This window comes from Ammodytes marinus (genome assembly GCF_949987685.1).
Source record: "Ammodytes marinus genome assembly, chromosome: 3".
In the NCBI taxonomy this organism is placed as follows: Eukaryota; Metazoa; Chordata; class Actinopteri; order Uranoscopiformes; family Ammodytidae; genus Ammodytes; species Ammodytes marinus.
In genome coordinates, this window is record NC_137232.1 from 16154555 (window position 1) to 16181462 (window position 26908).

Sequence of the window (26908 nt, forward strand, 5' to 3'; positions counted from 1 at the left end):
CAGCAACGATGGGAAACCATGGGGAGCACTGAAAATTAAGTTGCTGATTTACACTTCCATTCTGCATAGCATGGTGGCACTAAAGTTCAGCAATAACCTGGCTCGACTCTATGCAGTCGGTGTGACTCCTTGTGGCAGCAGCAGCAGCACTACAGATGAGAGGAGCAGGAGGTTGCGCTCAGTCACGTGTTAAATAAATTAGATTTTGGAAAGGGACGTCCACCGTTCGGGGCCCACATTGTTTGGTTTTAGTCAGCGTGCTGCAGCAGTGTGTCTGCCACCAGACAGACAAGCAGACAGACAGAAAGAAAGACAGACAGAGGATCCCGATACGTTCATAACGTCTGCTGGGAGAGGAAGTTTTTACTAATGCACAAGTTTGCATTTTTTTCTTCTTTTTTTAACTTTTAATTTTTTCGTCTGGCAAGAAACCGAAATGAACTAGACTTAGATAGTCATTTAGAAAATAAACACATTTAGTGCAACTGGGGAAATCTTTACAATCACTGGCACAGGACACGGTTTTTTTTCTTCAGTCCAGAAATGGATGTATGTTTCACTTTGGACTTAACAAGGGAATACTGAGAGGAATCTGGATATCTTGAAACTCAGCTTGTCTTCCCTAAAACACAGGAGAGCAACAGATGAATGTGAGTATCCACCACAGGGTGACACAGACGTCTCTCTACAAGTAACCTGATGCCTTGAAGTTGTCCATCAGTGCAGTTTTTCCATAACCCCCATATTTTCTTTCTTTCACTTGCATAACACACACTATAGGCTACAACTTACTCGCTGATCCCGTGCCTAGCAGCAGATGCATGCAAGTGTAAGGATACATGACTGAAGACCTGGTTACTTTATGTTTTTGCAGACCGGTGGTTTCACCAATGTCTTGCTCGGATTCCCGTGTAGCGCTAACGGACATTCAGTGCCACTATAGTGTTGCAACAGTTACCTCGCCTATTTTTCCTAATAATGACACTCGTTCTTTTCAAATCTGTGGCAAAGTTATTAAAAGAAACAGCGCCAATACTCGCCTAACATCTGTAGGCTACGTTTTAGGGCATGCGGCGAGTTAGTTTTCAGCTTTCATCCTTCATCTTTTACACGCAAAACTGCCCATGAAAATGATCATTTAACGAAATGCTCCTTCATTCGTCTGACTGCATTGCTTTTTTTTCTGTAAGCAGCTCTGCACAGAACACGCTCAGCTCGCGCGCACACTTTGAGGAATAGCCAAATATTTGAACTGCGTGACATGTCGCACTTTTGGAGACATTCCTCTCAAATGGGCCAACCTATGGAGTTAGTTTATTGTCCTCCGAGTGCCGCTGCTGCCGCTGAGCCTTTGTGTATCCCCCTCCTTCACTCCTGTTGAGCACATACCACATGATTACCCACATGTCGGCACAGTTATTGTGTTGTGTTCATTGACCGTGAATAGGTGTTCCTTTCCCTCAATTAATACATTAATTAAGTCTCCACTGGGTTCCATCACCGCGCACTTCAGTTGCGGGTGTGATGGTTGCCATGGTGCTGCTGTAGTAACTGTGAAGCCTTTCTTTGACTTTTTGATACAAGGAGTGCAGGCTCCGCCTTCATTTTTTCCCTCACCACCAGTCATCAGTTGAGTCCCTTTGGTTACATTTGTGCGACCTCTATAATAGTTTAGTTAGGAGAAAATACAATGAGGCTAATTTGCCACACCTTAACAGTATCCATTCCATACCACTTTTCAAATGTTAAATAGGCCTATGCCCAATTATCAGGGTTTCATGATGTATCCATCCATCCAATCATCCATCAACCCATGTATGCATCCTTTTCTATACCAGCTTAGTATTGGGGCATTTTTTTCTTAGGGTTAATTGCCATCAGTTTCTTGGTTCATGTATGTCCAGTATAATGGCTAAGCACTGATGGCTAAAAAACAAAATTAGTACCTTAACAGCTTAATAATCCAAGGCTTCTGTCACAAACCCTTGGCACAGAGAATTTAGTAATGATTTTGCTAGACTTTGTAGTTTACATACACTGTTGTTGATGAGGCTAGTGTTGACTTGACATAATATGTGTTTTCAGGATGGCCACACCAACAACACCCAGAAAATATCTTCCTGCCTTATGTTTCTAAAAGACAGTGTGTGGGAATTCACTTTTTTGGACTTACTCATCCCTCTCCTACGCACCTGTCTTAAGTTAAGGATGTGTGTAGTACCCTTCTGTTTTGCTTTAGGTTTCTAAAAATTGCCTGGCTGCTGTCACTGTGGTTTTCCTCATCTCCTGGAGGCGGCAAGATCAGTGAAATACTGTTAGTCAAGTGTATGCCTACATCAACAATGGCCTTTGAGGGTGCCGTGCCAGAAAGCGGCCCCCTCTGGAGTCTGTTTACTCATATCCGAACAAACTCTGTCACCTTAAATAAATGCTAGAAGCAGGAGCACCTTCGTATAAACACCATCACATTTTTTAAAATTAAAATCAGCTCTGTCCTCTTTACACATGTATCATGTGACTGTTCACATACAAGGAAAAACGTTTAGCTTAGTTGTAGTATAGTTGTCCAAACACTTATTACCTGCTACTGCAACTCGATGCACATGTGTTTTTAATGATGCAACCACTAGTATCGCGAGGGCTATATCATAGTGTCATCTTCAAAGACTCAAGGTGTGTGCTTTTTTTATCCGGTATATCTTACACAAACAACTGAACCAACCCATGCTGCTCTTGCTGTGGGAAAGAGATGATCACTCTTGTCACGGATCCTTCGGCTCATTGTGGAAAAGGAGCCAGTGTGTTTTCCCAATACCGTGTAAGTTATGGCAGGGAAGTGCATGTGTATCTGAGGCCTGTCTGTGATGGCTTTTCCTGGCCTTTTTCTTTACATGCCGAGGGACTGACGTTTCAAAGGCTAATGCAGGGCACAGAAACGCGGCACTAGTGAGAGGCAATAGGCTGGCAAACATTCAGAGCTTTTTAGTTTGCTTTGTGCTATGCCTGTCATCTTCATGTCCAGTCCATCTGCAGTTCTGTCTGTGGTTTCCATTATGGCTCCATTGAGCCTCAGGCAGCCTGGCATGTTCTCGAAACCGCAGAAGTTTTCTTTGAGTTAACTGGAATCATGGCATGGAATTAGAAACTCGTTTTACGAGTCTGTCACTGTAGCTGTCCCTCTTGGCCTGTTGGTGGTGAAAACGGTTTGGTCGTGTTAATTAATGTATTGCAGCTGAAGTTCTGTGTTTGAGTTCTTGTTTTTGATGAATTGGAATACATTTGAGCCAGTATTTGAGTTATATCTCTGTATATCGCAAAGCACCAAATTAAATTCACATTATATTATCTCACATATCGTATTTGATTATTATGAAGATATTAGCTTAAGATAAGTATTCAAAATGTATTTAATATCCCTAAGGTATGCTTCTCAGATGAACTGATATGACTTGGTCAGTTTGATCTGATGTATTAATTATGATGGTTAACAGTATCTCTTACTCTACATGGTTAAAAAAGCATATTTACATTACATGAGATATTTGGCTTTCTCCTATGTGAATGTAGGTATTGGCTCATGGGAGGCTGCAGTGTTTTTTGAAGACATATTGTCTATTGTAGATTTAGCCAAACCAAAGGTCTGGTTGTCTTGATTTTTTAGTGCAAGAATGACAAATAATACTTCACAGCAAATTGGAAAGATAAAATAAATAAGCAAATGTATTTCAATCCATAATGAAAAATGAATATCTGACACATTTTGCCAAACATGATCTAGACTACAGTTGAGATGTAGAAATGCAGCCATGATGTTCCCAGCATTCACTGGTGCCAGGGATTTTTGATGTTGATTCAAGGCGTACTAGAAAAGTGCCCAGAATGATATCCATTGTATTGAAAAAGTGGTTTCATTCTACATGTAAATCCTAGAAATCTTGGATTTTGCTGGTTGACTTGGTTCAGATGATTAAAAAGGAATTGGGTCAGTGCTATAGTTAGTTCTAACAGTACATGATACATTGGATGGTTTAAGAAAGATTAACCTCAGTGAAGCTTTTGTGATGTGCAAATAAGATATTTTTGTGACTTTGCTGTGGGTTCATGCGGGTTAATCCTCAAGCAGTTGCATCATCTTCACAAAAAGGTATAACTATTAGCAGGACTCAACCACCATGATCTAGGATAATGATGCAAGGAAAACATCTGAAACCAAGCCACAGTGGTATTGACTTGCGAAATGCAACAGCTTTCAACCATCAACAGCTATCAGCACTGCTTTCCCTGAAGCCCTATGCACGAATAGGTTGTTACCTTTCATATCCACAAACGGTGTAGGCCTCACGCCAACTTTCAGGCATGAAAGTCTCAGTGATGGAGCCCACGGTGGGTGGTTGACATTTTAGTTATATATTTGGTGAATTGCATTGCTTTTAAGTGCATACATACCCCTTTAACTTCATACTGAATCTTTTAAAACCATATGTCCTTCTTAACCTGGTGTTGTGCAATTAGCCTACCCGACTGTGTCTGCTATATACATTAGGCTATAGAGGTCCTCCACTGCAGCTCAACCAGAGTGTGCATTATTTCAGGCATTTGGACAAAGATTCTGGCTTCTAATGCTGTCCTTTGTGCCGTGGATGAAACTTTTTAAAAGTGCAACCCTAGTGTTGTACTAAAGTAATCAATACAGAGACGTTCATTTTCAAATGATGTCAAGAATTTCAGGCTGTTCTTTTGGCCGAAAACAACACTTCACAAGGAAGTGACCCTTAGTGTGTTATGTAATGGTGAACTTGTAGTGCTTTCCTTCATGGTCCTGCTACCATCATGATCTATGTGAAAGTAATATTAGTTTAGAAAGAGTGCAGCAAATAATTCCTGTGTTAATTATTATTTCTAAACTCTTAAAGAAACATTAACTAGTAAAACAGATAATATGTCAGCAGCATTGATTTTCATTTAATTTCCAAAATAAGTAATGCTCCAAGGGTTTAAGTTGGATTCAAACCAATTCCTGACGTTAAAGTTAGCATCTTCAGTGTTGCGGGCTCCGAGTCACGGCAGACTGAAATTAGCTCTGGAATCTTGTGTGCTTATGGCCAACTTCCAGCAGCCCTCAATTACAATGCTTCAGAGCCAGAAAAAGGGAGAGAGGTAGACTGCATGGAGCCCTTCAACTCTGCTGTACTGCTCTGTCACTCAAACACACTGTCACCACCATGCCTGAGACAGATCGCCACACTGTGTTCAGGGACACATGGGAGGCATTTGGTGCACACACAAACCCACACACACACCCACACAGATACACAAATGTAGTGTGACTGTTTCCTTGCAGGTACCGTTTAAACCACTGGAGGGAGCCTTGCAGAGCTTTCACTACACACTCAATTCCTCATAATTGAAAACAGTATAATGTGCTTTTGTTGTTTGTTGCTTTAGTTCCTCAAAATGCAGACAAGCCAAACAAGTTATGAATTACATGAATTAAGACGGAACCACAGACAATTGGAAGAAGTTCTCTTTATTTAATGAAAAAGACACAATCATTTTCTGTGTGCCAGCCACTTGGTGGTTTTTGATTATTTTGCAGATGGTGACAGTCTTGTTGAACAATTTCCACATTGCTCCAGAGTGTCACGTCACACAGATCCTCTTCTGTGGTGTGGTTCCATTGCCAGAATGTACCTAATGTTTATGCAAGGAATTCTAACACCCTCGCTCCTTTCTTGAATATCAATATTGTTATATTTTCCCCTTGATTCAATGCTCAAACTCTTAAGTCTCATCCATATTGAAAGATATATATTTGCTTGGAGAGAGAGTAAACTATTTCAAATTTTTCTTGGAGGAGTGTTTCAAAACTGCGGTAGAACACATTAATATTGATTTTAGGACCTCACCTCCAAGACTTACACGAGGGGTCCTGCTATGATGAACACACTAGGTAGCGATTTTTGCACCTTTTTAATCAGAGTTGAATAGCCACAGCCAAAGAATCCCTGTCTGAGGTAGTATGCTGCGGCTTGTGGTTTTGATGTTTCTTTTGCAAAGGAGAGCTTTCTGGTATGTGGGAGAGACAAGGTGTCAACTTATTAAGTGAACTAAGAAGTGTAGGAAAATGTGTGCCGGGTCTATTGTATGTGCTGTGGTTTGGAACAGAGCCATGAAACATGTGGGGAAGTGTTTAAGGCATATACTTAGTTTTCTTGAACTAACTTACTCTGTATTTTGACTCAGAAATAATACACCTTTTCTCAGTTTCTGCTGTTGTCAGGTTTTGATATTTCTCAGCTGTTCCTCTTTGTCTTTCTCCAGGTTTAAAACAAAGGAGCCAAAATGAAGACAGCTGCCAGGGGTTTTGGGAAGTCTATAATGGACCCTTCGCACCGTGACGGATGGTGGACCAGAAGAATAGTGCTAATGGTGTATGTGGCCTTGGAGCTTGTAACAGTCCATTCACCCATGGTCCTGGGTACCCTGGAGCTACAACTGGACGAGGAACAGCCATCAGGCACAATTGTAGGGGACATCAGTGCAGGTCTTCCTCCTGACATCACTGCATCTCTATACTTCATCTCAGACCACGAGGGCACAGGTGTGGGTACTGATTTGGACATAGATGAGAGCACAGGCATTATTAAAACTGCCAAAGTTCTCGACAGGGAACTTCGGGATAGATACAACTTTATTGCAGTCACCATGACAGGTGTGACTGTGGAGGTGAGCATCAAGGTGAATGACATAAATGACCATGGCCCGACGTTTCCGAGAAAAAGGGCCATGTTTAAAATCCCTGAGCAGACAGCCATTGGCACCAAGTTTCCTCTTGAGCCAGCGGTTGATGCTGATAAAGGCCAGCTTACAACACAGGGTTACATTATAAAGGATGGAAATGTTGGCCAGGCATTTACATTGGAGACCAGGAGGGGAAGCAATGAGGTTCTCTATTTAGACTTGGTGGTCAATGCCATTCTGGACAGAGAGAAAAGATCCACCTATACTTTATCTCTTGAAGCCTTTGATGGTGGTTCCCCCAAAAGGGCCGACCAGATGACATTAGATATTACTGTACAAGACATTAATGACAACGCTCCTGTTTTCAATCAGAGCCGCTACCATGCCATAATATCTGAGAACCTCCAGCCAGGCAGCAACATTCTGCAGGTGTTTGCAACAGACGCTGACGAAGAAGACAATGGAATGGTGCTGTATGAAATCAACCGTAGACAAAGCGATCCTGATCGCTACTTTGTCGTCGACTCTCGCACTGGCATCATCACGCTAAACAAGCCGCTGGACTTTGAGATGAGGAGAGTTCATGAGCTGGTGGTCCAGGCGCAAGACAATGCCACCCATCCAGAGGTGACCAATGCTTTCGTCACCATTCATGTCAGAGACTACAACGACAACCAGCCAACCATGACCATCATCTTTCTCAGTGAGGATGGATCTCCTAGAATCTCAGAGGGTGCGCAGCCAGGCCAGTATGTTGCCAGAATCTCAGTCACTGACCCAGACTATGGGGAGTATGCCAATGTCAACGTGTCACTAGAGGGAGGTGATGGAAAATTTGCCCTGACAACTAAGGATAGCATTATCTATCTGATGTGTGTGGACCAGATTCTGGACCGGGAAGAGAGAGACACATACGAGCTGAGGGTGATGGCAACGGACTCAGGCACTCCTCCTCTCAGAGCCGAGTCCTCCTTTGTCATCCAGGTGACTGACGTCAATGACAACCCTCCTCTTTTTGACCAGCCAGTGTACAGACAGGTCATCCCTGAAGTGGTGTTTCCAGGAAGTTTTGTGTTACAGGTGACAGCTAGAGACAAAGACCAAGGGCCCAATGGGGACATTACCTACAGCATCCTGCAAGACCACGGCGCTTACTCAAACTGGTTCAGTATAGACTCTGTTACAGGGATTATCACCACTCTCTCACAACTGGATTATGAAAAGAACCCCAATCCCAGTATAACTGTTGTGGCCACAGATAGAGGAAAGCTGCCTTTGTCTGCCACTGCTGTGGTAAACATTGTGCTTCAGGATATAAATGACAATGAACCTGTCTTTGAGAGAAACTTCTACAATGTGTCCCTCAAGGAGAACACCGCTCCGGGGACCTGCATTCTTGAGGTAGGAACATTTCTTGTAGATTTATTTCATTTAAAGGTTTCCAACACCTAAAGGCTGAGTTCAACTTGAGGGCAATTTTTTGTATCAGACTTTGTGGATTCCTTTCATTTCTCTATGAAGAGGTTGTTTTTTTATTATAGAAAAGTTGTTTAATTTGGACTGCCTTAGTGAGGATTTACCTGCAGTTCTAGGCCAAGATGATCTCCTCTTTGGCTGTCCTCCCCTTCACCCCTCAAAAGGTTTCCAGGGTAACAGAGGCAGTGTAAAGTCCTGTGTCAGCCCAGGCACAAAGGGGTTTTTCACATATTCCCGGGCAGAGACAAATTCAGGGCTTTATCTAAAGAAATAGATGTCACTTCACTTTGAAAAGGAACCTTAATTAGGCCAGTTGAGTGTGAGAAGAATTGGCTATAGAGGCCTAGATGAATTACAGTTCAGACAAATTACAGCACTCCCCCCCAGTGACTGCAGTCCTTTTTAATGAAAACAATATGTTTTCTCTAATGTTTTTGGCTATTTTATTAAAAGGGAAGCACTTACAAAAAGACACTTTATCAGTTGTATAAATCATTTCTCAGTTCAGCAAGCATATTTTTTCTTTTTTAAGTATAGACATTCATACAAATTCCATTTCACAAGAGTCTGATGTAGTATATTATGGATCAGAGAGTTGGATACACGTGCAGTCCAGACAGAGGGCCCAGTGGACTGGATCTTGGCCCCCGATTTGGCTTAGGGAGAGGGAGAGGTTAAGAAAGACTGTGCTGTGACCCCTGGCTTGAATGCAGAAATAGAAGCTATGAGGACTTATGGGAGGTCCCCTAATTATAATTCATAGGGACCACAAGGATGAGGAGAAAGTTGAATCTACTGAAATTGATTATTGAATTTTGAAACAGATCCAAAAAATTATTAAAAAATGTGTGTTTTGGAGAACTGCAGAGCTCTATGATCACTCTTTCCATGTGGGCTGAAGTTCATGTTCTATGAAAATATCTGAAAATCCATATTACAGTTTCTTTTTTGAATTACAGATGTCAGAGTGTTTTCTTTCCTCTGTTTTGCCTCCAAAAGCATGACTACCTGTTTCTCAAACAACTCATGACATATTTGATCAGTGGCCTCTCAGGGTCCTAGTATGAAGTATTTCTTTAAAGCCACTGCTCTCTGGCTTCCTTGGGCCTGCCTGGATGCCCCAGACGTGTGTTTGGCAAGCTATGTGAGAACAGACTGCCCTTACTCAGGGTGCCAGCTCTACATCCAAACATCTCAGCAAGACATCTGATGGCTGCCTTTTTTCTCTGCAGATCAAATTCCCAATGTCCCCACACAATGCTGTCCAAAAACCCATCACAATATGGGTATTGTGAACATTAATCCACTCGTTTGAAGTGACTTGATTTTCTTCCCTTCACAGGTCGACAGCACAGCAGTTCATGATTATTCTATTATAGTCTGGCTCTTAAGTGCTATGCCTGTGATATTTTGTCACATTCTGATGTACATCAATCAGTAAATGGATGACTTTAGAATTATAATTAGTGTGTGTGTGTGGTGGTGGTGGTGGGGGGGGGGGGGGGGGGGGGCGTAGCTAAAAATAAGGACTTAAGCCTATTAACAGCAATCAATCCTGTAATTCAATATTTAAGAACTAATGCAAAGAAAATAGGTCATCCTTAAGAGTGGAAACCTAAAACATCATACAAACAACATTTTATAAACCACAAGCTGCATTGTGGAATGCGTTTCATTGGCCATTACTAATTATATTCTCTGTTATTAGTTTTCAAACTGTGTCCAACCTTACAAGCTTTCTGGATGGTGTAGAAGTCAAATATAACAGTTACACCACATACAGTATGTGATGCCACCAAGGAACCACAATACCAAAATAGCTTGCTAAACTCTTTGCAAACTATATATTTGATCCGTTTATATGACAAATGATGTTCTTGTGCACTATTTTACAGCTCAGTTTTTACGCTGTGGATTGCAAGAATGTAATCACTATATACTACTAAGAAGGTACTGTTACACTGTACTCTGTCAGTGTGGGGTTTATTACGAATGTGTGAAGCCTGCTTATATTGAAAGTGAACATGTAGAAAATACAAATCATCACTTCAAGGTCATTTGAGCAGGTCATTAAGCATATGGGCTTTTCATTTTGGTCACACCATGGAAAAGGCGTAATACAAGATGCAATTATTAAGGATAATGATGCACATCGGCCAGCCTTAATTTCTTCACATTCAGTAAAGCAAAGCGCAGTTGTCTTGGCTTTGAGAGTGATTTGCCATTGATTCTCCTATGTGTTATTTTACTAACCAAGGAATGAAGCTTTCCAGTTGGTCATATCAGAATTGCTTATTGGGGAATGATTAACACCTCATATCGTTGTGGTTTGTGGTTGGTTTGGACTGTGATCTCCACTAAGAATTGTCCCTGTGTCTGTTTCGGAGGGTCGCTCTGGCTCCAGCAGAAAGTGGAGAGGGGGTCTCCAGGCAGCTGAGGGGGAAATGAGCCCTGACAAACTCTGGCATGAGTGGCGGAGGTGACACGAGCAGGGGGGCTTCCTCGTCTGTCCCCTCCGAATTTTTATCTGATCTCACTTCATTTCTCATTAGCTGGGTGTGAGGAAAGGCCAGACTTCTTTTTGAAACCCGCCTATATGACATAATGGACCGATTGTCATTGCCGCAGCCCCCTTAGCAACATAAGCTCAACACTGATTGCTGTGAATGAAGGTATAAACATTTTTCTTTCTTGAAGCAGCGACACAAACTTTTGTATTTATCAGTTCTTTTGCCACCCAAAGTGCTTCCTGTCATAGGGATTTATTGGCAACTTTTGGTCTAAACACATCACTTCCCTTGAATAAACAGTAATATTGTAGATTGCTTTGACGAGGGATTCTTCTGTCTAACAACACTAAAACATATTTTTTAACATAGATATTTTTAAGCAATGAAACATACAGTACCACTCAAACACAGTCATTACTTCACTGAATTATGGCAGCCTAGGTGAAAGACCTTAGTGAAGTGGCACTCTGAATCACCATTCCTGCCAATATAAAAGCAACCGGTGTAAGGGGAAAAACTAATAATTGCCCTGGAGAGCAACAATGAAGGATTTGGAAGAATGTGTTTCTTCCACACTAATCCCACAGTTCCCACCGTCTTTTTGTAATAAAACTACTGTTGACCACCGGGAAGATACAAATAAAACTGATTTCAATGCATTGAGCCATGATGCCCTTGAGCTGCAATACCTGATGATTGTGTATATGCAGCTACCATGGCGGTGGATGGTAACGGTTTTCCCATTTCAGAAAGACTCATAATGCTCTGCTGTCTGTGGTGTAGGATAAAGATTTTGTTTTCACTTTTTAATTACCAGAGTTGCTTTTGTTCAAGCTTCCTTAGGGAACTTAGGAAAGCCTGTATTGGATACATGAGCTTTTCACAATTTATTCCTATATTGTTTTTTGTGTTTCCTGTAGAATATATTTGTTTCTTCATATTATAAAACAAAGACGGATTTTAAAGAGGACCCACTTACATTAGATTGACAGGGCAAGTGGCATGTGGTATAAAAGTGTGTTGTTATCTGGTTTATTTTTAGAGTAGACCCAATTTTTAAAACATTTTGGTATTTGTATTTTGTGGCTCTCTGCTCCTCAAAAAAAAGTTTATTTTCTCTCAATGTTTTAGCTACACGTCTTTATAAGTCGACCACATTTGACAGCAGCTCTCAGTACAGTTTATAAAAATAGCTAATTTTGACATTCACCCAAACTAAAAGTCTGCGAAATAGCCATGTAAAATACAGTGATTTGGTGACTGGAAGGAAAACCTGACTGCTCAATCATTCTCTTGACATTGCCTCTTTGAAAAAGCTTTAGTTGTGAAGATGGTAGGGCATCCAAATGAGACAAACTATGGAGATGAGAAAAGTTCCAGTTACAGAGTAGTATTTTGGTACACAAACCATGAAATCTATTCTCACCAGACATTTTCCGGGGATGGTTTTTGTCAAACCAAATGTTCACTTTTCTGTTATAATACCAGACCGGACTGTCTCCTCGTGAGATTGGTTTGAGCTTGAGGCGAACTGACTCTGCTTATGGTCGACTCTGTTTCTTTTTCCTCATGCTAACTACCAAGCTTCTCTGTGGCTCTGCGGTATAACAGTATTTTCAGGGCATGGTAAAATTGCAGGAAACTGGATGTGCTACTTAATGTGTTCGCAAATGTAATACTTCCTTGAACACTTACTCCTGGGCCTGAGAGGGGCACTGAAGCGAACATAAACACTGATGTACATCTGGATAGAGTACGGGTGTTCAGGTCAAAGTTGCTGTGCTTGAGACAGCTGAACGCATTTTATTGTGCTCAGAAATCCATCAGCAAATCCCAAGTTTCTCTCTTTCCAGCAGTACAGGAAGAACAAAAAGTTGCGGTAACTCTTTTCATGTTATATTGCTGAATGCAGAAGCTGGGAGAAAATATTGTTATTATTATTATTATTTTTACAATTTACCATTAAGTATCATTGAGTATTATACAAAATTTATTGTTGAATCGCTAATCAAATTGTTTCAGTAACGGACTGTTGGTCAATTTTGCTTTGGGATAGTAGCCGGTTTCATACAGGTGCCACCACAAGACATGACATGGGATATTTTGAAAAACATGCATCAGAATTCTTATAGGGTAGCCACTATGTGGGTGCTAAGTGGTAAGACAAGCAGTTTTCCAAGACCTCAGGGTGACTATAAAGGGTCAGCACAGGCTGTGATGCAGCCACACAGAGAGCTGAGTTGTGAGTTGCAGATAAAAGTCTGCTCCAGGGGTTTCCTGCCCACATCTGGCAAGGAAGGAAGATGGGCTTATAGAAGATGCTCTCATGGGACAAGACTGTCTGCTGCAGGTGAGGCGGACCTCTTTGCACTGTTTCTATGAAATGGTGTGATTCTAGTGAAAGTATAGAGAGAAAGAAAACAATTGAGAGTCTCCAGAGGGACAGTCGGCCTTTGGCAGCTGTGACAGAGCCCCGACTCAGCAGCTGGACCCAGCTGTGGATTCCTCCTCTGTAACGTCTATCTTCTCACTCTGAGGGTCGGGATCTCCTTTACTCTTCCTGTCCCTTTGTCTCAATGTGTCTCTATTTACTCTTTCTCCTTGTCCACCCAGACTTCTTATCTCTTTCCATTTCCTTTTCCCACACTGCTCTGTCCCGTCTGTGATCCAATTTCACCTCTTCACTTCCCCTCGTTTCCCCTTCGGAGGGGCGACATGTGGATCGGAGCAGGTGAGAGCAGCACATCTGCCTGCCTGGGGAAGTTCAGGCCTCTCTGGAGTGATGCGAACACACTGCCTTGTGGGTCCTTGTGAGACCAGGCCCGGGCTTATCCAATTTGATGATGCAAGAATGAAATGGGTGTAAATTACCAACAGAGTGTGAAGTCAGACTGCAGGTGTGTGCGCCTTCACAGCCGCTTTGTCATAGTGTTGCGCTCAGGCACAAGATGAGCGCGTTTGCTTGACCTTTGTAAATAGAGACAGTTATTCACTTTGCCTTCCTCCTCCATTGAGACGATTGAATGGGACTGAGCGGCTTGCTGGGACAAGGGCTGCCAGGCCTTCTGTTCTCACAGCCCGTGGTCCCCCTGCACATGTGCAAGGCCATTGGCACTGCTAAACAAGCTGGGCATCAGGAAGTATCATCTGCTCGTGATATGAATTCTGTTCCAAAGCAAATCTGTGCTAAATCATCCATCCAGTCCCCTGCTGTCCGTAAGAAGCCACCAGACTGGAAAGCAGACACGGAGTGACAGCATGCTAGGTAACAAAAATCAATAACCAGGAAACTAGATCTTAAACAACCAGCAACAAAATATTTTTATTTGGTGTGATGATGAAGTGCAGATATGGTAATTGTAGCTATTCAGTTGCCAGCGTGCTGTATTTTACATTCATGACAAAACTGCCTCTTTCTAGAAATGCATGAACTATATATACACAACCCTAAAATATCTTAACCACTGAGCAAATTGCCTCCACATCCAGAACTTGACTGTTACAAAGAATGCATCGCTTTTGTCTGCCAACAACCTCAGCCCTCCTTTTGCTTCAGCTTTGCTGCTGCAGTGACTGCCAGTTGAAATAACGGTTGAGAAGAATGTTACAGAGCCCAACAAGCTCATGGAAAGACTGGAGGATTTGGTTACAGGGCGTGTGGTCAGTTCATCCTATGTCTCCTCTCAATTAGATACATGTTGGTTCACGACCAGGTCTGATTGGGGCTGTGAAGGTGGCTGAACATGGTTATAGGCAGTACCCCAGCTCCCCTTGTGAGAAATACGTGGCTGATAAGGGATAGTGTTTCTGGGAAGAAGTGGTCAAACGGGTGGAAACATGAAAAATCCAAACAAGGCCAAAGATTCCAAGCCAAGGCTATTTCTCTATGTGGTCAGGAAAATGTTGGACCCACACTGACACTGTTAGAGCAGGATGTTTTGCAGATACTTGTTGTAACAACGGCATGCATGCTCTCAGCTCCTGTTTGGAACAAATTAGTGCTTAGCGCTACTTTTTTGGTTCTGACTGAAATATGACTGATTTAAAAACACTTGCACAGATTTGTATTTCCCTTTAGCCTTTGATTAATGCTCGTTTGGTACTTATTCCATGTTTTTGGGTTTTAAAAAAAACAAAAAAAGGTAAAATAGGCCCATTAATATTATTATTTAGAAATCCTACTTATTCAATACAACAATAAAATACCTTGCGTTGGCTGATCAACAGAAATTGGATCATCAGAAATGTTAGTGATGATCAATTAATCGTAGTCTTTTATCAAGCTAAAATTCCAGGATATTTCTAGATCTCATACCTGGCTACATTCTGGTGAGTAAGTAGTTTGTTCAAGCAAAGCAAGACAGGAAAAGATAGAAAGAGTGAGAGAATGACAAACCACACGGAGAAAGAGGTTTTTGGGTCGAGATGTTACACTTTTACATTGCGGTTACCCAACGTTGTCTGACTTGGCTTCAGACAGAGAGGCACTCAGGCCTGCTACAACTAGACTCCCAGTCTGTGTGTACTGATGCTCCATGGTGGTCCATGCTCACACTGTTGGTTGCATATCTTGGAGCCTTTGTCACATCTTCCAGAAACGCCCCTTGGGTTTAGAGAGTACATCTGTTATACCTTATATAAGTCTTAAGTAATGCATCCACCCTGCAGATAAGCTGTACTAAGGTGACAACTGCTTAGTTTACCACAGACTTCCTCTGAGTGCTAGGAGGTGGTTTAAAGATTTAGTGGGTGAGCTAATCACCACATGGTCGCGTACCTCATCAATAAGGCTAATTTGGTCTGGAGCTGCATAGTTTATGTTGAGAGTGGTGCGCTGCTTTTTTTAACCAGCGTGTTGAAAGGCCAAATCTTTGTTTAGATTGTTTTGTATGGTGCTGTGAGGAGCCTGAAGGCAGTGTGGGGAGCAGTGGGACTTTGCTGTAATTAGGCTGAGCTGGTAGGCAGGAGTGCAGGACTTGAGATGTGTGATGTGGTATCAGAAAAACAACTACAAAAAGCCAGGGACTAGTGCATGTGTATGTGTGTGTCTTGGTGTAGACAGTGTGTTAGTGTGGAAGAAATTCTCTAATCAGTGCCCTGAGTTCCTCCCAGATTGCGTCACAAATGCATCTTGTGAGATCCAAAACATCAACATAAGAGGAGCAGGGAAATTTATGAAGAAGATAGTATGATTCTAGCTGTCCAAGGCCAAACTAAAATTATACACATCATTACCATTTCTATTCCATTGTAGTCTGAATGCCCGGACATTCAGCCTGTCTGATCCAGTTGGTGCAGAACCATATTGAGTTGCAGAACCTTGGAATGGGAAGTGAAAAGTACTGACCTTGCACTTTTTGTTTTGACTGAGTGGCCTGTGCACCCTGTACGCAGGCTCTATTTCAGGCTTTCAATTGACGCTGATCAACCTCAGGGATGTATGAAAAATAGTTCATGGTTAAGTGCTCAGAACAATTGTTTATTGTTTGAAACAGCCTCAGCAAAGTCAACAACTCAAACAGTTACAGACAAGGAGCCAGTCAGTGCAAAGTCTGATATAATGGAGAAACAAGGTGTTGATGCTTTCAACAATCCAATTCATCATCGCCAGAAAGAAAGGCATCCAGACATCTGGTTTCAGAAGCCGTCTCCATTCTAACCTGGCTGCGTCTTTATAGACAAACCCTGGAAATGATGATCATAAAATATTTCATCAGATCCCTGATGCAACTAGAAAAGCATCATATCCCAGTAGCATATCTGTCATGTGCTACAGAATATTGTATCTCCTCTCGATCTATCTGCCCCTCTTTACCACCAAGTGGCCGTTTAATAATCTGTTCTATTAATGCTGCTCTAGTACACTGTCAGAGGTTTTTTGCCGTACTGTCATTTGGCGAGTGCTGATGATTACATGTAATCTCACTGAATAGGTCTGTCGGCTTTTTCAGATGTGAATGATCTTGGCTTACAGATCTGCAGAGTGCAGGTCCTTGGTTTGATGCCTGGAAAGAACTAAAGAGTCAGCTGCTGCCAATTTTGACCATCAACAACTTATTGCTTACAGGACCTGATTAGCCCAGACAGCGGATATGATGATTAATGTTGCAATTTGCCTTTTGTATGTGGAGTCACGGCATGCAGGAATAACACTAGCTCATTCAAAGATTTGCCTTGGATTGGATATAGTTTTTTAAAACAATGTATTACTTGAGAAAGAAATCAATGAATGACTGCTTGATTGTTTTGTTTCCTTCCTGTGTCCCATTCAAATATTTCAATAACAAACACAGTTGTCTACTGCTGGTCACTAAGCAGGTTTGGGTGGGGCACCTATGTTTTGAGGGAGGGGAGATTTCACATATATTTTCCCAGTCCATCAGGACTGCAAACTGTTCAATCATGGGTCACCTAGTCTAATGCCTTGATGATCACAGCCTCTTGACAGATCATCCAAAAATGTGAATACAGGACGCAAGCAGTTCATCATCACAAGCCAATAAAAAAAGCTTGATTAAAAGAAAATACTGTTTGCATCCCAGGGGAGGCTATTGATTGACATTTAAAGTTGATTGAGACAACATAAGAAGGGTCTCATGGGCTCCATGATGTGGTCTCCAAAGCAAACTTTGATAAGACAGTTGAGATGTAGAGTCTCCTTCTTATCGTGCTGCATACATATAGACAATACATCCATCCATCCATCCATCCATCCATCCATCCATCCATCCATCCATCCATCCATCCATCCATCCATCCATCCATCCATCCATCCATCCATCCATCCATCCATCCATCCATCCATCCATCCATCCATCATCTTAAACAGCTTATCCAGGGTCAGGGTCGTAGTGGCAAGAGGGCCAGAAGAGCAGCCCAGATGACCCTTTCCCCAGCAACATCCCCAAGATCACAGTGTGATGGCGCCAAAAGGACGACATAATCCGCAAATAGCTGGATACTCTCTGGAACTTGGCCACGCCTTAATATCCTGTCCATGAAAGCTATGCATTTTTGTGGTTCACCCTCATGCAAAAATTCTCATTGGATGTTCATTATTTAATGCAAAAGCTGTTAAAGTACGTGTAGGAGTGTAGTGCTGTGAGCATCTTGTACTTTTAAAGTTACTTCTCTAACACATGAGCAACCTCACTCATTGGTGTGCCTGGATGAGAACAGATGTCTCACAGGAAATATGACTTTAACATCCCTTTTCTACCAATATGCTAGCATAAAGCATTTCATTTATATGAATTCTGTGTAAAAATAGTTTTTAAACTTTAGTTTGAGAAGTTAAATACAATGCCACTATGCCTTGCCATGCTTTTAGTGAACAATAATGTATGGGGTATACCATGCAGAGGAAAGACAAGAAAATAATTAGGCTCCTTTTCTGGCTCTACATCTCTGCCAGTTTCAGTCTATGCTATTCCCCTGTAGCTGTCATCACTGCTGCTGCACCATCTTTTATTTATGGACATTGCCTCCCAAATTGTTATTGTTTTCTATGTTTTTGTTTTACCTCAAGCATACTAATTCTACACTCTAGTTGACTCTGCGGTTTTTATGCTATGTTTTAAATTAACTTAGTGCAATTGAGTAATTTTATTTTAGCTTCCCCCTTAATAGGAAATAAACTACTCTTAAGTCTCCTGCTCATGTCACATTTTTATCGTAACAAGAGTACATTTTTTGTCCAAGAAACCACATTTCAGAAGATTGAGTCAGTAGAAGTTTTCTGCAGCCTCCTTTTGCTCTTTATTTCTGAAAGAGAGGCTTTCTTTGGGAGTATCGTCCAAGCTTCTCTCCCTCCTGCAGTTCTGTAAATTACTTGTAAACAGGCTGTTTAAGTGTGAAATCACCCAATGCCCTGTTGCTTCCGCTCTATATTCATCACACTAACACTCATAGACGTAGAAGTATGGTGAATGTTTTTGCTAAAGAGCTGGGGGAAGGGCCCCACTGCTGTTTGGGGACCTGGCCAATCTCTGAATCGCTCTGCAGAAATGACTTTCTGAAGAAGAAATACAATAGGGACATTATTTAGAAAGAGGCGCTTTTTTTAGTCAGACCCGTTTAAAGCTCTGAATTACACAATAATAAAATAATGACATTACAAATAAAGCACCATTTATGACTGTGTCTTCAGAAATGTCTCAAGGGACCACCACATCATAATCCAGTTTGAGGTTCAAGATTCTAAAGCTTGCAAAAATAATGATGGACAATTAAGTAGTGATGATGCCTAATAAGAAAAAAAGGCAGTACTCTGACCTGCACCCTTTTGGCAAGATTGAATGGAGAAGGTGGGAGGTGGATTATTGAAACAAATGGGGAATGCAGACAGAGGAAGAGTGTGAAAGATAGAAGATGCTGAGAGGGAAAGGGAGACGATTTACCTCATGCAGTGTGTGTGCAAAAGTGACATGCAGATGAAGCTCAAGTGGTGATTTGTTGCCATGGCAATATTGGGAAATGAGAGAGGCGTAAACAAGTTACCCCATCGATTTCACAGGCAAATCATCGTCCCAAAGTTCCTGTTTTTTGTTGTAATTGAAGTGTGCGGTAGGACAGTACCTAAATTAATGTTACAGAAGTAAACTCATGTAACCTTGACATCTTAGCTACTCAGCAGTTGTACAAAAACATTTGTTTTTTCAAGGTGCTGGACTGCTAAGAGTTAAATTGTCCTTTTTCCAGAGTTCATCACTGTTTCTTTTTGGACTGTCTCGTGGTCTCGGCTATCATGCGACATTATCAACACATCCTAGAGGTCTGGCGAACATGTAGCAGAGTCTGAGGATGTTTGTTTGGAGATAGAAACATCATGATCCCTTGGCTAGAGAAGGCTCATTTATCCTGGTGTATAAACAAGGAGTATAAACTGAGCTATCAGATGAACCTATATTGTATATCAACTGAGATTTTCATTAGGAGGGGGAATGGGGGGGGGGGTGCAGTGGACTGAATATGTTTATTCACCATGTTCACCCTCCTCAACCCCCTTCCAGCCTCGCATATTGTCAGTGGCAGGGCCTCTGCATCTGTCATTAAGGACAGATGGGGGAGTTCACAAGGTCTTCTCTCTCCCAAACTCCAGCTCTGCTCTGACTTCTTTGTCCATGCTTTTTGTATCGCTGCAGGGACTTCCCCTCACACTGTACCTCCCAGCTTTCCTGGGTTCTGATAGCAGATCAGTGGCATCCTAATGGGGTGCCAGCATGATTAGATATAGTGTGACCTGTTTTTTTCGACATAGGAGGGAAGAGCTATCAGTCTATAAAACACTTCCCTTCAGAAACAGACTTATCCCACACCTACGTCCCTGCACAGTGTACAACTTATAGACTTTATCTCCCACAACTTGGCCATGTGAGAAACAAACACAAATCTGTTATCTCAGAGTGGACAAAGCCGATGTGGGCACTGGGGACCACGATGTAAACACTCAAGGAGATCTTTCATTGGACTGATATGTTGTATGTCTGAGGAAAGAGGATGTGTTTGTCAGAAATTTAATTTTAGTGAAATATTAAAGTTCAAGGCTACTTGCAGGCTGTTGAGCAGACATCAGTGTGGTATTGTTTGGCTGTACTTTTTAGAATTTTTAGAACATTTATAAAACTATGAAATGGCTACTGTTTTCTATTCCACCTTCCAGTTGCACTGAACATGTCTCATACAACATACTGATATGTTTCTTTGTTTTCCAATAGCAACTCTGAAGGCTTTCCAATAGTTCATGTAAAAGGTTGTCACAATGCTAAATGAGAGCTCAACTGTTTATATAAGCACTTTTTACTATGTGGTAAAGCTAGTGTTAGTATTCATGAGAGCTTTTCAGTTGTGTATGTGAGCTTATCATTTTTCAAGTTGTTTGTGCTTGAGTAATTCAGTTGTTTATCTAAAAGCATTTCACTTGTATGTGTGTGTGTAGTTTTCAGTGTAGTATGTGAATGAGATTGGTTTCATATTTGAGAGGAAGAATAGTACATGCATATGCATGGTAATTCTGAATAATGTCCCTAACGGCCTCTCATAAGGGTCCACCAAAATGATGCCAAAGCACACACGCTGAAAAGTGTTTTGGCCTACACACAAGATACAGTACTTCAGTCATGGAAGATCCATACTGAAAAGCCGGTGGGATCTGAAAACAATCCATGGCTTAATTGACCCTAATTCTTCTGCGTGTTTGCTTATGATGATTGAGTCGAAGTCATAAAATGAGGCTGCTAATAATATTATATGACGGGACAAGCACTTAAAGTTGGGAGCTTACTCAATGATATTAGGTTATGCTGATGGAAGGGACTTTACACACACTTACACATTATTGTAGAGAAAAAAGACAACTAAACAGTATAAATTCAGTGTGACGTCCGTAGATGTTGCCATGTGTTCTAGTGGCCAGAAAAGGCAGACGAGCAAATAGGCACAATTTTAATTCACCCATTTCACCAACTCATTCGGCTTTAGTGGCTGGTTTTGGTGATGCTTGGATACTTGGCTCAATAAGGGGACTCCTGCAGGATTTAGCACTGCCCACTTCTTGGTTTGGCTTGAGCTCTGCCTGAGGGGAAAAAAGGAATGATCTCCTCTTGGTCACAGGCCATGATTATGGGAGGAAGATTGAAGAATTAAAATACTTACAAAAACTGTCCCATTGGATATTTTGTGTAGCTGCGGTAAGTGCTCCAGAGTTGACATTGCAACTGCCAGGCCTTTTGCAGACTATTTTAACCACTGATGTAATTTTTTATTTTCTAGAGAGGCTCCCATCTCATTTCTTTGAACCGCTATACGCTTTGTTGAAATTGCCACTTTTGAAATATTCAGGCTTCGGCTGATTTATTGTAAATTATATTGAAGTGGTTGAGTCTTTAAAGTGAGTGAGTTAATTTCACGCAACATCATCTGTGTGATTGCTGAACAGAGCAAATTAAAGGAGCTTACCAATATGTATTCAAGTGTATATGTTGTTACATACTGTGCCACTGTTTTGTAATGCATGCTTTACTGTTTCAGAATGTTTCATTATTCCAGACTGCCATTGGCTTCCCCTTTTATATTGATACATTATGAACATGAACCGCTAATAAGTCATAACTTTTTGTGATTTTATTTTATTTTTTATTTTTTTATAGAATGAGATATTTTCTTTCATGAGCTCTCCTAACAGGCAAACAGCTGTGATAGTTCTGATTTGACCTCTCCTTTACCGGTGCGGCTTTAGTGCTTTGCCTTCTGTGAAGTTCATTACTGCCTTACAGTAGTTAATAAGCCTCATTAATTTGATCCCAGTGGTATTCACTCTTATGCTCAAAGGGGTGAGTGCATGATTTGGTGTGGTCTCCCCGAGGCCTGGGTGGTATGGTAAAAGGGATTAACGGTGTGACGTCAGAGCGCTCTGACTGGAAAGAGTGTCATGATATGCTCGTATAGCAGTGCTCACGCTGGACAGTAGGTTAGTTTCCAATCCCTGCTTGAGCCTGCAAATCTTCAGATGTGGGCACTGAAGGAAGCCAGTGGAAATGAACACCATGGCAGTGGTGTGCTCTGTGGATGAGAGAGAGGAAATTGCTTGCTCATACAGCACCAAACTAATTCAGGGTTTTCAAATCCTTTCCAGGCTCTCCAAAGTAGACCTTATTATTTAACTCACATCCTTTGTTTTCTATTTCTTGACTCATTAGATATACAAAAACAAAGAAGGTAGGGGACACAGCATAAAGCTGAGTGTCAGGCGAGATTGATGGATCAACCATTTCCCCATATTCACGCTATTCCGCAAAGTAAATTATTCAAATGAATTCAAGTCAACCAGGACAGCTTATAGAGTAGGCTACTTTGTGTGAAAATCCTTTTTTTCTTCTCCTTTTTTTATTTTATAGATACAGAGCTCATTTAGCTATGGTTGTTAGCAGAGTGAGTGGTGATGCTGAGAGGGAAACAGATCGGTTCTAAATAAATCAACTCATTCCTTTCTCTGTTGCCAAATACCTTGTGACTCTGCCTTTGTCTTTTATTTAAAACACTTTGCCTCAATAACAAGTGAAATATGAAAAGTTCCAGACCTTTAGTCGTCTTTGGGACCGTGATCTCTGTGGTCATGCCTCCATTTTTTCCCCCTCATACAACTTCTAAAATGTATTGTAGTTACAGTTGGTTCCAATCTAGAGTGCTGGTAACTTGTCCTAATTAATGTTTTATTTACAAGTAAGTAAGTCTTGTCTTGTTGTTACAATGTTTCTTTTAACCCGGAGTGCTAATGTGAAGTGAGGGTCTCTTTAGAAGACCAGTCTAGACCCTTTTCACTCTGTGAGCTCTACTGTTGCCAGGCTGTTAAAAAATGCCAGAGGAGTTGCCACAATGTGCTTGTATAGAATGGCTTATGGCACAAACACGGCAGTGTCTGTCCGTAGGGACTGTTGATGTGGGACAGCTGCTTTATGATGGTAAACTCTCTTCCTGAAAGCAGAGGACCCCCTGCTAACTTGCCAGCATAACCACATTGTACGTGAATTGACTCAACATGTTGGATTAGCTGGTTTAATACAGCGATCTTTTCCCTCAAAAGTAAAATCCTGACATTTAGGGCATTAGAATACCAACAAAGACGGTTTAATCTTTCTCAGGCTTTCTTTTCTATTTTATTCTTGGCTCTGTGTGAAGAAGATGGCAACCTGCATGTTAATTTAGGAAGAGGTTACATGTTGAGATTCATTCAAAGTTTGATAGAGACAAACATGAGAAACTGCAGAGTTTTTATGGTTAACAATGTCACTGTTGTAGAAACAGATAAATAGCTTTTGTGGATAACGGTTGAAGCATTTTCGAAAATATACACTGACTGAATACTGCCAAACCAGTGTCAGGGAGCTCTTGCCATCTTGGCGAGTGTCTTCGCAAAATAAATACAGCAAGACAAAAAGGGGGAAAAAAACAAGTGAATATTGGGATCCAAACCAGAAACCGAGCTGTGTAGTTTTTTTTTCTTTCTCATTTTCCTCTGTCATGCATACAGGCTGAAACACATCTCAACACTACGGAGGAAGAAGACAGTGGTAAATAGATAGACATAGGCAACAGTGGAGAGTTGAGAGTATGGATGAAGGGGGAAAAAAGAAAGAAAAAAAAAAGAATAAAAATAGGCTCATGATGGAGCTGGTGTCTCGATGAGGCAGCCCACTAACCTCAGAGGCGCCACACTCCCTGGCTTATCCCAGCCCAGTGAAAAGGAGGGGCCACACCACAGATCTTTCTGACTGCCAAGGCTCCAGCGCCAGGCCGACTCTCTCTCTCTCTCTCTCTCTTTCTGTCTGGTCGTGGATGGGCCAGGCATCCAAGACTTTGATACTCAAAAAAAGCGCCGCTCCCCCTTTCCTAATGACGGAGAAAGCCTTGACGAGCTCCCAGCCAGGTGTCATGTCAGACTTTCAAGTTTTAGACTGCGTGTGTGACTGCTGGTAAGGTTCTGTTGGTTTAGCAAAGTTACTGACTCGGTGTGGGATCTGGTTGCTACTGAGTCAGAAGCCTGACATTTGAACTGCCCGGGCAATATGCCTGCATGCTGCAGTGCAGGTCACATCAATCAAAGCAAGATGGAGGCCGACAGAAAAGATCAGAACCTGGCAGGAAGTCACTGATCCGGGAGTGAAATTCCACAGGTTTACCATCACTTATGTTCATCCAATGCTTTCCAGTGTAGTTGAAAGTGAGATGTTGGTAGAGAGATGGAAAAAGGTAGACGTCGCACCAACAAATACGTATATTGAAAATTCAAATCAAATCATAATCCACATATCTGATCTGGATAAATTTTCAAATCAACTTTGTAAAGATTATCACATGTCTAACTCTGTTTATACTTCAGAGAGTCATTGTAAGAAAAAGGCCAGTTATTCATGTGAAAACAACTGACACTGATCTATCAGGAAGTCTACAGTGTCATCTGGGAAATACGGACAGACAAAGAAGGGAAGAGAACTAGACAGCTCAACATGCTTGCTCATCTGGAGGATATTCAGAGGAAAAATATTTTCATAACTGTTTGAAATTTTACATATTAAGCGGATTAAGGGGAGTGTACACATGTTTCCCCCAATTGAAAACGTGAACATCTGGATTGCATTAGTTGTGTCTTATAAAGAGCATTGTGCTTATTTCAATTTGTCACTTCACAATCAAAGACATGTTCATAGAATATGAACAAAAAGATGCCACTTCTGTTTTGTTTTTTTCCTTTTTTCCTTTTGCATCTTTCTGTCCTAAGTCAAGTACATGTGGTATAATTGGATGGCCAAGATTTGAAGCCTACATTTTTCAAAGCCACAGAAGTTTGAAATCTGCTGAATGGTTGCATTGCTCAGTTATTCTATATCAGGAATTTGTAGGTTCAGTCCTCTTTTTGTTACCAAAGAACTGCAAGATCTCAGTCTGATTTTAGATTGATTGATTATCCTTCTCACTTCCTGTTGTTTTACAGAACAACGATAACATGTATAAACGTTCAAGTAGGATAGATATGATTCTGTAAGAATATGTCCTTAAAGTGGTAGGTTAGACCTTTTGGAAATTTCTTTACAAGTGTGTTTAAAATTCTCACAGATGGTTATACTCTTTTCAGTAATACAGTAGAGATCAGATAAAATTATCAGATTTGGGCCACACTGCTGCAAAATTACCATACAAAAGAATGTATGTGGTAACATCTCAAACGACTCATTGGTTTGTTAATAAAAGAGATGTAAAATAAGGCAGGTAAGTAAACACACAAATTCCACAACTTTCTTCGTCCAATATAACTTTAACACTAGCAAGTTTCTACCGCAGGCAATCCTAGTGGAAGTTAAAAAAAATCCCATGTAAAAACCTGTAAAATACTTTGTCATTCAGCTACAAACTGTTATACTTTCCATTTCCTCTTACAACCAAAACCAAATGGAAGCCATAAGACAATGCTGACAACCATTTGTGTGAGTTCATTTTTCAATTGTCACTGAAAATGGTTAACCTCTAAATAACTTTAATACCATGGAATGTGTTGCTTTTGGCAGAGAGGGGAATACTTTTATTCGATATTCAGTGTTTTTTATTCAAAAATGTCATTATTGGACAATTTGGAGCAAATTAAGTTTAATTTTTGTCCATGTTACACCGGTTTTCTTTATTCAGTGTTGTCCATCATAACACTCAAAGTGTAGAGTTATAGCCTTATTCAAAACCGCCCAGTTTGCACTCGGAGACCTTTTCATCTGGTAGCAATCTCCCTGTGAGCAGTCTCAGCCACCAAAAGCCCAATCCATCAGCCACTGTCATGTGCCGCAATGAAATGTGAAAGAGAGTGTAAACGCAGAGAGGTATAATGTTCTTTTAAAATGGAAAATACCAGTTTAAACTTCATTTGTGCATAATTGCTTTTTGGAAGAGCAGAAAAATACGAAAATCAATTCAAAAGTCCATGTATTTATTTCAAGATGAACAGCAGCATTTACCAAAACACATTTTCTCTTTTTAAACGTAATGCCTGCTCATTACCCTTAAGATAACAGTGGGATTATAGTTAAATGTGCTGATTTTAACCATACACAACAGATTGGTTTTAATTGGTTCCTCTTTCATGTTGTCGCCACAGTGTTTGGGTTTGATGCAGAAAATGAGCAGCAGATTGTTTAAACTCCAATGCAAACAGGGAAAATAGGTGCTGTGTGCATGCAATGTTAGTGATTGTTACCAGATTATACGCACCATATGTATTCCTTTAGGAGAGAAGACCGTATCTCCTTTTTTTATGAATTCCTCACAAAGTCATCAAATAGCAGAGCCATATTGACCTACGTCAGCTAACCGGTTCCATGCTATTCAATTTAAATTTGAGCCAGTGGACAGAGGATAGCAGCACAGCAGGTCATAGAAGGACAGCACAGCCTTCAGCCATCTCCCACACATAAAACCAATCATTTCCGCTCAACTTGAAGTACTAAGACCTGGGATAAAAGGTAATATTAACTGTCTGTTTAAACAGATGAAAAGCTGTCCAAGAGCATGCAGCCTCCTCGCTCCTGCCCCAAGCATTGTGCACGCGGTACAACGCTGCAGTGAGTTCCCTTATGAAGGTCAATGGAGGGCTGCATCTCAGGATTATGGGATGCAGGATGTCTGCCTTTACTAGACAGAGA

The 26908-nt window shown here is 41.2% G+C and overlaps 1 protein-coding gene across 1 annotated transcript in view; it reads left to right on the top strand.

Moving 5' to 3' along the window:
- The first annotated feature begins 274 nt into the window (after nucleotides 1-274).
- LOC307248579 (protocadherin-16-like) overlaps nucleotides 275-26908 on the top strand; it is a 77747-nt gene continuing 51113 nt past the window's right edge. Inside the window, exons 1-2 of the mRNA XM_080024997.1 lie at nucleotides 275-650; nucleotides 6322-8142. Coding sequence (XP_079881123.1) covers nucleotides 6343-8142 — 1800 coding nt within the window. The 5' untranslated portion in view covers nucleotides 275-650; nucleotides 6322-6342. The remainder of the gene's footprint in view (nucleotides 651-6321; nucleotides 8143-26908) is intronic.